At 44.4% G+C, this 16,302-nt stretch overlaps 1 protein-coding gene across 6 annotated transcripts in view; it reads left to right on the forward strand.

Moving 5' to 3' along the window:
- The window catches only part of agtpbp1 (ATP/GTP binding carboxypeptidase 1), a 43,529-nt gene extending 32,630 nt beyond the window's left edge, over positions 1–10,899 (forward strand). For 5 of the 6 annotated variants that reach the window (XM_014172163.2, XM_014172168.2, XM_014172167.2 and 2 more), the window contains 3 exons: positions 1,879–2,055; positions 6,549–6,709; positions 9,706–10,899. In XM_014172163.2, coding sequence (XP_014027638.1) covers positions 1,879–2,055; positions 6,549–6,709; positions 9,706–9,883 — 516 coding nt within the window. In that variant the 3' untranslated portion in view covers positions 9,884–10,899. Of the gene's footprint in view, positions 1–1,878; positions 2,056–3,478; positions 4,745–6,548; positions 6,710–9,705 lie in introns of those variants that run through there. The other variant, XM_014172170.2, reaches the window with a different exon arrangement.
- Positions 10,900–16,302: the final 5,403 nt, after the last annotated feature.

Genomic DNA, 16,302 nt, shown 5'->3' on the forward strand with positions numbered 1-16,302 from the left:
GGGGGTTAGAAGGATTACTTTATCCTATCCTAGGTATTCCTTAAAGAGGTGGGGTTTCAGGTGTCTCCGGAAGGTGGTGATTGACTCCGCTGTCCTGACGTCGTGAGGGAGCTTGTTCCACCATTGGGGTGCCAGAACAGCGAACAGTTTTGACTGGGCTGAGCGGGAACTGTGCTTCCTCAGAGGTAGGGGGGCCAGCAGGCCAGAGGTGGATGAACGCAGTGCCCTTGTTTGGGTGTAGGGCCTGATCAGAGCCTGAAGGTATGGAGGTGCCGTTCCCTTCACAGCTCCGTAGGCAATCACCATGGTCTTGTAGCGGATGCGAGCTTCAACTGGAAGCCAGTGGAGAGAGCGGAGGAGCGGGGTGACGTGAGAGAACTTGGGAAGGTTGAACACCAGACGGGCTGCGGCGTTCTGGATGAGTTGTAGGGGTTTAAAGGCACAGGCAGGGAGCCCAGCCAACAGCGAGTTGCAGTAATCCAGACGGGAGATGACAAGTGCCTGGATTAGGACCTGCGCCGCTTCCTGTGAGGCAGGGTCGTACTCTGCGAATGTTGTAGAGCATGAACCTACAGGGAAAGGAGAAGATTAATTGTGTGTCGTCTGCATAGCAATGATAGGAGAGACCATGTGAGGATATGACAGAGCCAAGTGACTTGGTGTATAGCGAGAATAGGAGAGGGCCTAGAACAGAGCCCTGGGGGACACCAGTGGTGAGAGCGCATGGTGCGGAGACAGATTCTCGCCACACCACCTGGTAGGAGCGACCTGTCAGGTAGGACGCAATCCAAGCGTGGGCCGCGCCGGAGATGCCCAACTCGGAGAGGGTGGAGAGGAGGATCTGATGGTTCACAGTATCAAAGGCAGCAGATAGGTCTAGAAGGATGAGAGCAGAGGAGAGAGAGTTAGCTTTAGCAGTGCGGAGAGCCTCCGTGACACAGAGAAGAGCAGTCTCAGTTGAATGCCCAGTCTTGAAACCTGACTGATTAGGATCAAGAAGGTCATTCTGAGAGAGATAGCAGGAGAGCTGGCCAAGGACGGCACGTTCAAGAGTTTTGGAGAGAAAAGAAAGAAGGGATACTGGTCTGTAGTTGTTGACATCGGAGGGATCGAGTGTAGGTTTTTTCGGAAGGGGTGCAACTCTCGCTCTCTTGAAGACAGAAGGGACGTAGCCAGCGGTCAAGGATGAGTTGATGAGCGAGGTGAGGAAGGGGAGAAGGTCTCCGGAAATGGTCTGGAGAAGAGAGGAGGGGATAGGGTCAAGTGGGCAGGTTGTTGGACGGCCGGCCGTCACAAGACGCGAGATTTCATCTGGAGAGAGAGGGGAGAAAGAGGTCAATGCACAGGGTAGGGCAGTGTGAGCAGGACCAGCGGTGTCGTTTGACTTAGCAAACGAGGATCGGATATCGTCAACCTTCTTTTCAAAATGGTTGACGAAGTCATCCGCAGAGAGGGAGGGGAGCTCCTCCGCTCTCTTCCCTTATGTTCGTTAATGTATTAAGGCTCTGGCTCAGAAACATATTACTTGCATTTAGCCAATGAAACCCTGATGATAAATCAGAACAGATTACCATCAGTACAGCTGTGATCCCTCTTATAGGAATCTCTGGATATGCTTTCCACATTTTTCATGGTATTTTCATGGCTGTTCAATTTTGCTCAGGTCAACTCAGCAACAATATCTCTCAAATAATTTGCATACAGGGCGGGACCAGGCCACCTGGAAACAATGAGGACACAGTGGATAGTTACACACACACACACACCGACTGTTTCTCTTTTAGATCCTCTCACGTACATCCATCCGCAGGCATGCCCTCATTGTGTATTGTCTCTAGGTGTTGCGCTCAAACTCTTCCCCCGTCCTCCGTCCCTCAGACTCTGCCTAAGATCCTGTCCCAGATGGCACCGGCCTTCAGCATGGCCAGCTGTAGCTTTGTGGTGGAGCGCTCCAAGGAGGCCACGGCCCGCGTGGTGGTGTGGAGGGAGATCGGAGTCCAGCGCAGCTACACCATGGAAAGCACACTCTGCGGCTGTGACCAGGGCAAATACAAGGTGGGGTGGGGGTATGTGGACTAACAACCAGCAGGGGGAGCTATAGTCCTGTAAATCATGCTCTTAGTGACTAAAAGCAGCATCATCAGGCTTATTATGTCATATCCACTAAACACAGGACAGAACTGTGTGTGTGTGGTTTTACTGTCCCTGTGGGGACCAGAAGTCCTCACAAGGCTTGTAAAACATGCGCCTGTCCCCACAATGAAAAAGGCAATTTTAGGGTTGGGGTTACAATTAGGGTTAGGGAAAATTGTTTGGCCCCCACTAGGAAGGTAGAAAAAACGCGTGTGAGTTGATGTTCTGCCTGTCTGTCAGTGAGTGTAGAAACCTCTGGCAGCTCCTAGCCCTCTCTCAGCACTGGAGTTGCCAATGTCAACATCTGTAGAGCCCAGGGGCAGGCTCGGGTTGCCAGTTTGGTATGGTCCCTTTTTCTCATCCTTCCTGATTGGGTTATGTATTTATGGGGAAAGTGTTTGGACAGATGTGCAGGAAGCCCATTTTGTTGACGTTCTATTTGTCATGCTCCCGCCAAGCCAGTGTCCTCTTTATATATTTTTTACCTTTATTTAACTAGGCAAGTCAGTTAAGAACAAATTGTTATTTTCAATGATGGCCTAGGAACAGTGGTTTAACTGCCTTGTTCAGGGGCAGAATGACAGATTTGTACCTTGTCAGCTCGGGGATTCGATCTTGAAACATTTTTACATTTTAGTCATTTAGCAGACGCTCTTATCCAGAGCGACTTACAGTAGTGAATGCATACATTTCAATTAATTTCATACATTTTTTTTTTTGTTTTTTTTTTTTTTTTTTTTCTCTCCGTACTGCCACCCCGTGGGAATTGAACCCACAACCCTGGCGTTGCAAACACCATGCTCTACCAACTGAGCTACAGGGAAGCTTCCGGTTACTAGTCCAACGCTCTAACCACTAGGACCTGCCTCTTCTCTGAATCACAACGCTCCACAACACAACCATTTTACTGGAAGCCCACTGTAGACTTGAGATTGCACATGGGACAGACGTGTGTGTGTGTGTGTGTGTGTGTGTGTGTGTGTGTGTGTGTGTGTGTGTGTGTGTGTGTGTGTGTGTGTGTGTGTGTGTGTGTGTGTGTGTGTGTGAGAGAGATATGTTTTTAAGTGTAAATAATACAGCGCTGAGTTCATTTAGAGGACTGGTCGATTGTTTGGTCGATAGGCTGTTGGTCGACCGAGATTTCTTAAGTCGAGCAGTAGCAAACAATAATCATTGGTGTACAAGACACCTGTCTGATTGGTGCCTGTCTGAGTGGACTGATCCATTGTGGAGGCCGTTGGGGTGGCACAGTCCATCACTCTAAGACGTGCTACTGAAATTGTATATGGTTATATTACGTAAGAACAATGCTGCAACACTAATAAAAAATATTATTTTATTACAGATGCGCTTTCTCCCACGTTGGATAGTGGTCGCTATCCATGGTTCTGAAACACATCAGTGCGCTGTTGAATTGGCGCCTTTTCCTAGACCATGTTGCTATGTGCATAATGGCTGGTTAACCAGCGTATTGGTGTTGAGAACAATGCAGCGGAGGCAGCAGCAGAGTTAGAAAACAGCCCTTGCCTTAATTGTCTAAGAAAAGTGAGGAGAGAAGAAACCCCAACTTTATTAGATCTATAATCAATAGCCTAACTGTAAAATGTCTGGCTTTATAAATCATCCCTACTGTATATATGTAGCTACAGAAATAAGACAGATCCTGTTTGAGTGTTTGTTTAATAGTGTACTGATTCCGTGAGCACCAAGCCTCACGCAACTACATGTCAGATAATCTTTGCTATTCTGTAATAAATGCGTTACACTTTTTTTCGTTAGAACAGCCTCTGATATTATTAAATCAATTATAAATACTATTAAAAATAATAACCCTCCTTTTTCTTGATCTCCTTATTGTTATGATCATCATTATAATAAATCATGTCATTATCATTAGTAGGATTGGCATAGCAGCCTTGTATAACCACCATCGAGCTGTAAGCCTCAGAGCGCATCCTGTTTAGTCTTAATACCGTAACTTACTGAGGACTATATTTCAATACTATTTTTATAGGCTACAGTACTGTATCTATCAATCAATCATTCATTTGTTCATGTCATCTCCCAGCATACGAGTCATTCATGATTTGAAATGCAATCAAGCATTTTAGTTTTTAAATAAAATAATAAAGCGACTATTGAATAATTGGCGTAAACCAACTGTTCCATTTCGGAAATTGCATTCACGAATGAATGTGACAGTTTTTACTCTTTGCTGTAATAAAGGCTTCACCAAAAAAGTGCTTATACTTGATTTCGTGTTTACATTGTTCCAAACGGTCAGAAAAATGATATTGTAATCTAACAGCACCTGTTTGGCACACATAATATGCAGGCAGAGCTTGTTCCTTACCTTCTTTTTCTTGATCTCCAGTATTTTCCACAAATAGTCACATTTATAGCACACATCTGACTGGGGTGACAGAGACAATTGGGTGCTAATCACACAGTCACTCGCTGTCATTTAGATTTTTACACAGCGCAGCAAGTCTTAGCCTGGCCCAGCACAATCAAATCAATTGCAGTCGGACTCCAGTTAGTCATTTGTGTCTTAATTATTTAATCAAAGAGTGCGCTGAAAGCATCTGACAAGTTCAGTGCATATATTTGATTTGATTTAAAACACATACAGTGGGGGAAAAAAGTATTTGATCCCCTGCTGATTTTGTACATTTGCCCACTTACAAAGAAATGATCAGTCTATAATTTTAATAGTAGGTTTATTTGAACAGTGAGAGACCGAATAACAACAAAAAAATCCAGAAAAACGCATGTCAAAAATGTTATAAAATGATTAGCATTTTAATGAAGGAAATAAGTATTTGTCCCCTCTGCAAAACATGACTTAGTACTTGGTGGCAAAACCCTTGTTGGCAATCACAGAGGTCAGACGTTTCTTGTAGTTGGCCACCAGGTTTGCACACATCTCAGGAGGGATTTTGTCCCACTCCTCTTTGCAGATCTTCTCCAAGTCATTAAGGTTTCGAGGCTGACGTTTGGCAACTCGAACCTTCAGCTCCCTCCACAGATTTTCTATGGAATTAAGGTCTGGAGAATGGCTAGGCCACTCCAGGACCTTAATGTGCTTCTTCTTGAGCCACTCCTTTGTTGCCTTGGCCGTGTGTTTTGGGTCATTGTCATGCTGGAATACCCATCCACGACCCATTTTCAATGCCCTGGCTAAGGGAAGGAGGTTCTCACCCAAGATTTGACGGTACATGGCCCCGTCCATCGTCCCTTTGATGCGGTGAAATTGTCCTGTCCCCTTAGCAGAAAAACACCCCCAATGCATAATGTTTCCACCTCCATGTTTGACGGTGTAGATGGTGTTCTTGGAATCATAGGCAGCATTCCTCCTCCTCCAAACACGGCGAGTTGAGTTGATGTCAAAGAGCTCCATTTTGGTCTCATCTGACCACAACACTTTCACCAGTTGTCCTCTGAGTCATTCAGATGTTCATTGGCAAACTTCAGATGGGCATGTATATGTATTCTTGAGAAGGGGGACCTCGCGGGCGCTGCAGGATTTCAGTCCTTCACGCCGTAGTGTTACCAGTTGTTTTCTTGGTGACTATGGTCCCAGCTGCCTTGATCATTGACAAGATCCTCCCATGTAGTTCTGGGCTGATTCCTCACCATTCTCATGATCATTGCAACTCCACGAGGTGAGATCTTGCATGGAGCCCCAAGCCGAGGGATATTGAAAGTTCTTTTGTGTTTCTTCCATTTGCGAATAATCGCACCAAATGTTGTCACCTTCTCACCAAGCTGCTTGGCGATGGTCTTGTAGCCCATTCCAGCCTTGTGTAGGTCTACAATCTTGTCCCTGACATCCTTGGAGAGCTCTTTGGTCTTGGCCATGGTGGAGAGTTTGGAATCTGATTGATTGTTTCTGTGGACAGGTGTCTTTTTTACAGGTAACAAGCTGCGGTTAGGAGCACTCCCTTTAAGAGTGTGCTCCTAATCTCAGCTCGTTACCTGTATAAAAGACACCTGGGAGCCAGAAATCTTTCTGATTGAGAGGGGGTCAAATAGTTATTTCCCTCATTAAAATGCAAATCAATTCATAACATTTCTGACATGTGTTTTTCTGGATATTTTTGTTGTTATTCTGTCTCTCATTGTTCAAATAAACCTACCATTAAAATGATAGACGGATCCTTTCTTTGTCAGTGGGCAAACATACAAAATCAGCAGGGGATCAAATACTTTTTTCCCCCACTGTAGGATGTGTCTATATATGGAAAGATATACATTTTAAAATGGAAGAACAGACTCCGGTCAACCAAGAGTTTTTTTTGTTTTTGTCAGGGACAGCCCTAAAATAATATGTGTGTGCACTGTGCGTGCATGCTTGTGTTTGTGTGTGTGTGTTTTATATAATGTTTGTACAGTAAGTGATTGTGTGTGTCCAGGGTCTTCAGATAGGCACCAGAGAGCTAGAGGAGATGGGAGCCCAGTTCTGTGTGGCTCTGCTAAGACTGAAGAGACTAACTTCCCCCCTGAAGCTGAGGAACCACGCACACCTGCTGGACATCGAGAGTGACCTTATGGAGACACACTGCAAAGTCTCCAGGTCAGACACACACCCCCTCACCAGGTCACTCACTCACACGCACACTTACAGACACGATCACACACACAATCCCACTTACCAACAATAAACCATACATGGTACACTAGTTAGAGAGTTGCAGCATGGCCAACACTCAGGACAGTAGTGTAGCTGCACCGTCCGCTGTCATCCTCAGAATCCTCATGACATGTGGCTCCTTACAAATCTCTTCTTGCATTTATTGATTTATCCATGTATAATTAATGTATTTACAGTGCATTCGGAAAGTGTTTAGACCCCTTGACTTTTTCCACATTTTGTTATGTTACAGCCTTATTATAAAATTTATTAAATGGTTGTTTTCCCCTCATCAATCTACACAAAATACCCAATAATGACAAAGCAAAAACATGTTTGTAAATGTATTAAAAAATAAATAAAAATGAAAACCACATTTACATAAGTATTCAGACCCTTTACTCAGTACTTTGTTGAAGCACCTTTGTCAGCGATTACAGCCTTGAGTCTTCTTGGGTATGACGCTGCAAGCTTGGCACCCCTGTATTTGTGGACTTTCCCCCATTCTTCTCTGCAGATCCTCTCAAGCTCTGTCAGGTTGAATTGGGAGCGTCGCTGCATAGCTATTTCCAGGTCTCTCAAGAGATATTTGATCGGGTTCAAGTCTGGGCTCTGGCTAGGCCACTGAAGGACATTCAGAGACTTGTCCCGAAGCCACTCCTGCGTTGTCTTGGCTGTGTGCTTAGGGTCGTTGTACTGTTGGGAGGTGAACCTTCGCCTCAGTCTAAGGTCCTGAGCGCTCTGGAGCAGGTTTTCATCAAGGATCTCTCTGTACTTTGCCTATTTCATCTTTCCCTCGTTCCTGACTAGTCTCCTTGTCACTGAAATACATCCCCACAGCATGATGCTGCCACCACCATGCTTCACCGTCGGGATCTTGCCAGGTTTCCTCCAGATGTGACGCTTGGCATTCAGGCCAAAGAATCTTGTTTCTCATGGTCTGAGTGTCCTTTCGGTTCTCATTGGCAAACTCAAAGCGGGCTGTCATGCCTTTTACTGAGGAGTGGCTTCCGTCTGTTCACTCTACCAAAAGATCTGATTGGTGGAGTGCTGCAGAGATGGTTGTCCTTCTGGAAGATTGTCCCATCCCCACGGAGGAACTCTGGAGCTCTGTCAGAGTGACCATCGGGTTCTTGGTCACCTCCTTGACCAAGGCCTTGTTCCCCTTATTGCTCAGTTTGGCCAGTCGGCCAGCTCTAGGAAGAATCTTGGTGGTTCTAAACTTCTTCCATTTAAGAATGATGGAGGCCACTGTGTTCTTGGGGACCTTCAATGCTGCAGAAATGTTTTGGTACACTTCCCTAGATATGTGCCTCAACACAATCCTCTTTCAGAGCTCTACGGACAATTCCTTCGACCTCATGGCTTGGTTTTTGCTCTGACATAAGCTGTCAACTGTGGGACCATATATAGACAGGTTTGTGCCTTTCCAAATCATGTCCAATCAATTGAATTTACCACAGGTGGACTCCAATCAAGTTGTAGAAACATCTCAAGGATGATCAATGGAAACAGGATGCACCTGAGCTCAATTTCGAGTCTCATAGCAAAGGGTCTGAATACTTATGTAAATACGTTTAAACATTTTTTTTATATACATTTCCAAAATAAACTGTTTTCGCTTTGTCATTATGGGGTATTGTGTGTAGATTGATGGAAAAAATGACTTAATCCATTTTAAAATAAGGCTGTAATGTAACAATGTGGAATACTTTCCGAATGCACTGTATTCATTGACTCCCATCAAGTAGCCAGGTTAGAGACCTCAGGGCTTGGCTATAGGCTCATCACAGCTTTATGCTTTTTCTCATTTAATATTTAATCACCAGACCAATGATATCATAACAATAGGATTGGAATTGTGTGCATGTGCGCATGTGTTTCTGTGAAAGGCTATACCCCTTGCACAGTCTTCACATTTTTCTGCCATAAAATGTAATCTAAAAAGTAATGACATTAGTTTTTTTTCCCCCAACAATCTACACATTTTCAAAGTGAAAGAAAAATGATAAAACATTTTCCAAATGACTAAAAACACAAAATGAGAACGTATTGATTGCGTATGTCTTCACACCCCAGAGTTAATACATTGGTAGAAGCACCTTTTGCCATTACAGCTGTGAATACTTTTCAATAATATTCTACCAACTCTCAGGGACATTGTTTTTGTCAACATTGCTAGGTTGTGGACAAAAAATCTAATGTATTCCCTTTTTAGATGTAATTTTAAGGCAACAAAATTAGAAGCCTATGCAAGGGCTGTGTAGATGTTCACTAGGCCCTGTATGTGTACAGTGCGTGTGTGTGTGTGTGTGGCCTTTGTGTGCATGCACGTGTGTGTGTGGCCGGTCCGGTGTAAGTGCGGCCCTTGCAGTCTTTCTCTAATGGACTGTAATGGCTCAAGCTCTCTCACTCTGGGATCTTAATACTCCTCTCCAGACAGCACTCTGTCCATCCCATTACAACCCGTCACACCCTCCTCCTAATCCACTTTACCTTTTTCTGGGGCGGGGGGCAGGGGTCAATGCCTGACCCCCCCCATCCACTGTCTCCACAGGATCCTCTTTCAAAGACCTCACACCATTAAAAACCGTAAAAACCACTAAACATCTGAGACATTTATCCATTAAACCACTAAACCAATGCAGAAGAGATGTCTCTATCAAAAACGTAGCACAACTACTGATTGATTAGATTTTTGTCGTTGGGTTAGTATTATTTTACCTGCCTGAACACTAGTTTTATCTTCTGAATTTCTTTCTGAAATCGTATAAATCATTATACCTAATTTCTGTCCAGACCCGTGGTCAAATATTTGTTGTTTCCTTTCAAATACTTTGTGTGTTTTAATAATTTGGTGGGTGTTTTATGTTAGTCCTATTTCACATATTGAGCCTGCCTAGAATGATGGGCTGTCTGTGTGTTGTGTTGTCAAGCAGCAGCCCGAGTACGTACTTGTTGGAGGATGAAGAGGCATCCTTCATGGAGGAGGTGGACTACAGTGCCGAGAGTGGCGACGAACCCGACAACGACCCCAACACCGCCGAACCCCACGACAATCACCTCTCCGACTCCGAGTCCAACAAGCATAGAGACTCACCCACCCACCTAGCTTAAACCCCCTGATCACAACCCAACCCCAACCAGATATCCCTGTTCTGCTCTGAAGTTACTTACTCCTCTCCCTCTGGCCTTGGTGCATCATGGATACCACATCCATGCTATATCTGCCTTGCATATCTCATGCAGATTTAGAGCGTTATAGAATGAATAGACACGTTAGACAAATAACACAAGTTAACAAAGGTTTTGTTGCAATGTCGCCATTTGTCATGAAAAGTGTTACACAAAGAGGATTACTAAATCTCTATTTATGTATGTCTATAGGTAATTCTATGGTTAGACACAAGTTGAGATGGAATGTACACCTTGGTCGTATTTGCATAAATAGTACAGTATGTCTCAATGACCTACTAATAACAGTAGCGCACAATTGGCATACCAGAAAGGTAGCAAGCAAAGTAGAACCATTTGCACATGTAACACATCAACATGCATACCGTACGCATGAATACAGAGGTACAGGGCAGAACTTTTACAATCCTCACCTCACAGTAAAAGGTCAAAAGCTCAGGACAAAACTGACATTGATGTTGTGGATCTGTTTTGTGCTACTGAGAAGTACATGTATTTCTCTAGTCTGCCTGTAAGCTTGGTTGGTTGTCGTACAATGCAATGGTACTGAGTTTTAGAAAGGATGGTGCTATTTGGGAGTAGTTTAGAATTTTTATATATCTTCTCTTTTTTTACTTGTACTTTTTCTAGATGTAAGTAGGTATTAAGTTTTGGTTGTGTTTGTACAGTCGGTGCATGGCTATTTTAATGTTATTTTTCTTATTTATTAAGTTTTTTATTTTATTTGTGAGACGCACCCTACCGTGTGTGTGTGTGTGTGTGTGTGTGTGTAGTAGATGGAAATGCTAGACCACCATAGAACTGGGCAGCCATACGCTCTGTGATTGTGGGAGTAAAAAAAGAAAACTGACTAAACCTTTTTAATTTGATTGTAACACAAATAAGTTAACGCTTGCAATGAAATCATGGGAAATAAATGTGAAAATATCTGGATCATTTTGCGGTGTATTGTTATCCATTTAATCATGTGAATGTTGAGCCCGTGTGTATTTTGTTTTTGAAGGATGTGTTTTGTGTGTGTGGGGTGTATGTGTTTTATTTTTAGAGGTGTTTGTTGATTCTGTTTGAGTGCAAGTGATGTGTGTGCCCACCGCTAATGCCCCTCTGGCTGTATATGCATATCTGAGGTCAGACCATAGATACAGAAAGTGGACTCCTCTTTATTTCTGTGCCATTATAGCGTCTGTGATAGCAAGGGCAGCGCCATTGAGGCTACAACCCATAGGAATCCCCACCCAGTTGACTACTTTAAAATGGCAGAAGCATGGTGGAGGCCCTCTATGGCGCTGCCCATGCTAAAAAGTCATTTTGGCCACTAGAGCCCTCTCATTCTCTGTGTTAGACAAAGCTTCATGGAGAAGGTCAAAGTTCATCAGGGGAAACCTGGAGAGAGGGTGGTGTCTCCAAACCAACGACCCACAGCCACCATGACATTGGACAGAGGGAAATCTAGAATGAAAGAGGAGTCATTGAAGACAGAGCATATTAATTCATTTGTACAGTGTGCATGTCAATAAATCAGCCAAAGAGCCACCTGTCTGGAGGACATGCAGTCAACCTCTCTCTCTGTTATCGCATTGTGCCGCTGATGGGCAAAGTGACAGCGGAGGAGAAGAGAAAAGCTGCAGGACACTGAGAGAGCCTTGTGTTAGGAGGAGGAGTAGTAGTGGAGGAAAATGTTAATCAGAGATGCAGAGCATCAACAGCCTCTTTCGTCTTTCAGCCCTACGCCCCACTTCCTGTTTCTGCCTGCCCTCCCCAGTGTCAATCACACGCTCGGAAATGGGGTGAAAGAACTAAAAGACGTCCTCCGCCCCCAACCCAATTACAGTTCCGGCTTCTCTCTGTCTGACGATGGGGGGGGGCATTCAGCTGCTGCCGAAGATCGCCATGTTCATCACACCCACACACACATCACTTGGGCGCCATGCACGGCTTTCAGTCTCACCGACTCTTATTGGCCTAAGCTGAGGCCCTTCCACGACATGGGTAATTAACATAAGTGTCCGTGCCCAACTGTATACTTTGTCCCTGCCAAACTGGCCATCAGACCTTCAACAAAAGCTTTAAAAAAATCCACACACACACACACACTTCGTCTCTGACATTCTCACATGGGCATAATTGGTTATGTGGAAAGCGGAGCTGACTTCAACCTCACGTTGCCACGGTAACTGTAGACCTATTTTCTAGGACGCGCTTACTCCCGTCCAGCGTGTTATTCATTCAGCCTCCTCACAAATGTTTTTCTTTTCTCTCCATCTACATTCTATCCCCCTCTCCTCCGATGCGATCCTTATTCACATGCATATGCAAATAAACACAATTCTCGAGACCAATTAAAATGGGATGTGAATGGAACAGGCCCTTAAAATGGGATGTGAATGGAACAGGCCCTTAAAATGGGATGTGAATGGAACAGGCCCTTAAAATGGGATGTGAATGGAACAGGCCCTTAAAATGGGATGTGAATGGAACAGGCCCTTAAAATGGGATGTGAATGGAACAGGCCCTTAAAATGGGATGTGAATGGAACAGGAACGTGAGTTGTGGTAATGAGATAGGGATGGGGTACAGGCTAGAGCTGGGACGATAAACCGAAAATGATCGACACTGATCATACCGATTAATTATCGCAGGCATTTTGCTGACATCGTTCATTACGATAAGTAGCCTTTAATGGAGAAATGTGAAGTTTGAAATGAATGCAATCAATGCAAATAGTCCAGGGAGCTATTTGGTTAGCTGTTCAGGAGTTTTATGGCTTGGGGGTAGAAGCTGTTTAGAAGCCTTTTGGACCTAGACTTGTGTGGTAGCAGAGAGCAGAGAGAACTGACTCTGACTAGGGTGGCTGGAGTCTTTGGCAATTTTTAGGGCCTTCCTCTGACACCGCCTGATATTAGAGGTCCTGGATGGCAGGAAGTTTGGCCCCAGTGATGTACTGAGCCGTACGCACTACCCTCTGAAGTGCCTTGTGGTCGGAGGCCGAGCAGTTGCCATACCAGGCGGTGATGTAACCAGTCAGGATGCTTTCGATGGTGTAGCTGTCAAACTTTTTGAGGATCTGAGGACCCAAGCCAAATCTTTTCAGTCTCCTGAGGGGGAATAGGCGTTGTCGTGCCCTCTTCACGACTGTCTTGGTGTGTTTGAACCATGACAGTTCATTGGTGATGTGGACACCAAGGAACTTGAAGCTCTCAACCTGCTCCACTACAGCCCTGTCGATGAGAATGGAGGTGTGCTTGGCTCTCCTTTTCCTGTAGTCCACGACCATCTCCTTTGTCTTGATCACGTTGAGGGAAAGGTTGTTATCCTGGCACCACAATGCCAGGTCTCTGACCTCCCTATAGGCTGTCTCATTGCTGCTCACAGCCCTGAGAGGCCCCCGTGTTGAGGATCAGAGTGGCAGATGTGTTGTTACCTACTCTTACCACCTTGGGGCGGCCTGTCAGGAAGTCCAGGATCCAGTTGCAGAGGGAGGTGTTCAGTCCCAGGGTCCTTAGCTTAGTGATGAGCTTTGAGGGCACTATGGTGTTGAACGCTGAGCTGTAGTCAATGAATAGCATTCTCACGTAGGTGTTCCTTTTGTCCAGGTGGAAAAGGGCAGTGTGGAGTGCAATAGAGATTGCGTCATCTGTGGATCTGTTGGGGCGGTATGCAAATTGGAGTAGGTCTAGGGTTTTTGGGATAATGGTGTTGATGTGAGCCATGACCACCCTTTCAAAGCACTTCATGGCTACAGACGTGAGTGCTACGGGTCAGTAGTCATTTAGGAAGGTTACCTTAGTGTTCTTGGGCACAGGGACTATGGGGGTCTTCTTGAAGCATGTTGGTATTACAGACTCGGCCAGGGACAGGTTGAAAATGTCAGTGAAGACACTTGGCAGTTGGTCAGCGCATTCTCGCAGTACACGTCCTGGTAATCTGTCTGGCCCCGCGGCCTTGTGAATGTTGACCTGTTTAAAGGTCTTACTCACATCGGCTTTGGAGAGTGTGATCACACAGTCGTCCAGAACAGCTGGTGCTGTCATGCATGCTTCAGTGTTGCTCGAAGCGAGCATAGAAGTCATTTAGCTCATCTGGTAGGCTCGTGTCACTGGGCAGCTCACGGCTGTGCTTCCTTTTGTAGTTCATAATAGTTTGCAAGCTGGTGTAGTAGGATTCAATCTTAGTCCTGTATTGAAGCTTCACCTGTTTGATGGTTCGTCGGAGGGCATAGCAGGATTTCTTATAAGCGTCCGGGTTAAAGTCCCGCTCCTTGAAAGTGGCAGCTCTACCCTTTAGCTCGGATTTTGCCTGTAATCCATGGCTTCTGGTTGGGGTATGTATGTATGTATGTATGGTCACTGTGGGGACCACGTCATCGATGCACTTATTGATTTAGCCAGTGACTGATGTGGTGTACTACTCAATGCCATTAGATGAATCCCGGAACATATTCCAGTCTGTGCTAGCAAAACAGTCCTGTAGCTTAGCATCTGCTTCATCTGACCACTTCTGTATTTAGTGAGTCACTGGTACTTCCTGCTTTAGTTTTTGCTTGTAAGCAGGAATCAGATTTGCCAAATGAAGGGCGAGGGAGAGCTGTGTATGTGTCTCTGTGTGTGGAGTAAAGGTGGTCTAGAGTTTCTTTTTTTTGCATATGTAACATGCTGGTAGAAATGAGGTAAAACAGATGTAAGTTTCCCTGCATTAGAGTATAGTACAAACACTACTTATATTTTGTAATGTGCAAATGTGCAAACCTGGGGCTGTAGGTAGCCTAGTGGTTAGAGCGTTGGACTAGTAATCGAAAGGTTGCAAGATCGAATCCCCGAGCTGACAAGGTAAAAATCTGTCGTTCTGCCCCTGAACAAGGCATTTAACCCACTGTTCCGAGGCCGTCATTGAAAATAAGAATTTGTTCTTAACTGACTTGCCTAGTTAAATAAAGGTAAATAAAATAAAAAGAGCTGGGGCTGTCTCTCTCTCTCTCCCTCTTTGTCTTTCTCTCTCTCTCCCTCTTTCTCTCTCCGGCCTATCAGGTTGTCATTGTGGGAGAACAGGAAGTGGTGCCCTATAGCCAGAGCTCTCACTGGCCTGGTGATAGATGAGACAGTTAAAAATAATAACATACATAATGTAGTATTTTTGTGCCCTAGTTTATAACTCTGTTGAAAACAGACTCATGAGACAATGTATTACCCAGGGGCTGGTTATTTATTCTGTAGTCTTTCCAATGTCTAGGGTACCAGAGGTCAAACTCACATTTACGTATGAGGACAATGTTGAGATGTGAAAGAGTGTGAGTGCCAAAGAGAGAGGGCGAAGAAAAAGGAACATGTATCCTAAATAGCACATAACTGTCACGTCCTGACCAGTATAACGGGTTATTTGTTATTGTAGTTAATTCAGGACGTGGCAGTGGTGTGTTTGTTTAGAGTGTTTCGGGGTTTGTTGGGTTATGTTCTTGTTAGTCTATTTCTATGTCAGTTCTAGTATGTCTATTTCTATGTGGTGTTTGTTGGGTTGACCTTCAATTGGAAGCAGCTGCTCCTAGTTGCTTCTAATTGAAGGTCCTATTTAAGAGGGGTGTTTTTTCTATGGGATTTTGTGGGTAGTTGTTTCGTGTATAGCTGTATGCCTTACAGGACTGTTTGTCGTCGTCGTTTTTGTATACGTGTGTTTTGGTTTTCCTTCTTTCTGCCAATAAAAAAGAAGATGAGTATATAGACTCCCGCTGCATTTTGGTCCACTTTATACGACTTCCGTGACAATAACGTTCTGAAATCCGTATGTTTTCTTAGAGCTTGGTGAAAGCGTGTTTGTCCTATTATGGTTATTTTGCATACAACCTTCCCACAACTTTCTGGTAATGGTGCAGGATAGTTGCTTGGCTTTGGAATATTTAAGGAAATTGACAAAAACAATTTTCTTGATATTTCGTTACTTTTTTGGTAATGATCTAGAAATGTTTTCCGACTAGTTTGAAATTAGGCATGTTCTCAAATAGTTCAGAAAACGTTAAGAAACAACGTTCTTCTGTGAGAATTTCAGTACTTCACCAGAACGTTTCCTACAGGTTTCCTCATGATTCTATTTGAAGCCATGTTCTCAAATTGTTCAGGGAACGTTAAGAAAACTTGACTTAAAAACCACAAGAGAACTTTAGTAACGTTCAGAGAATGTTCTAAGAATGTTATGTAAAAACATACATTCCATTCTCAGAACGTTTAAAAAAACATTCCATTCCCACAACTTCCAAATGTACTAGCTGGGATGTTAGTGATGGAGTGAGTGACTGATGGACATTAGCTGATGACTGACGGGCTAGTCCTATGTCAGCGGATCCTGCCCAGGTC

The sequence above is a fragment of the Salmo salar genome, chromosome ssa24 (assembly GCF_905237065.1).
Source record: "Salmo salar chromosome ssa24, Ssal_v3.1, whole genome shotgun sequence".
NCBI lineage: Eukaryota > Metazoa > Chordata > Actinopteri > Salmoniformes > Salmonidae > Salmo > Salmo salar.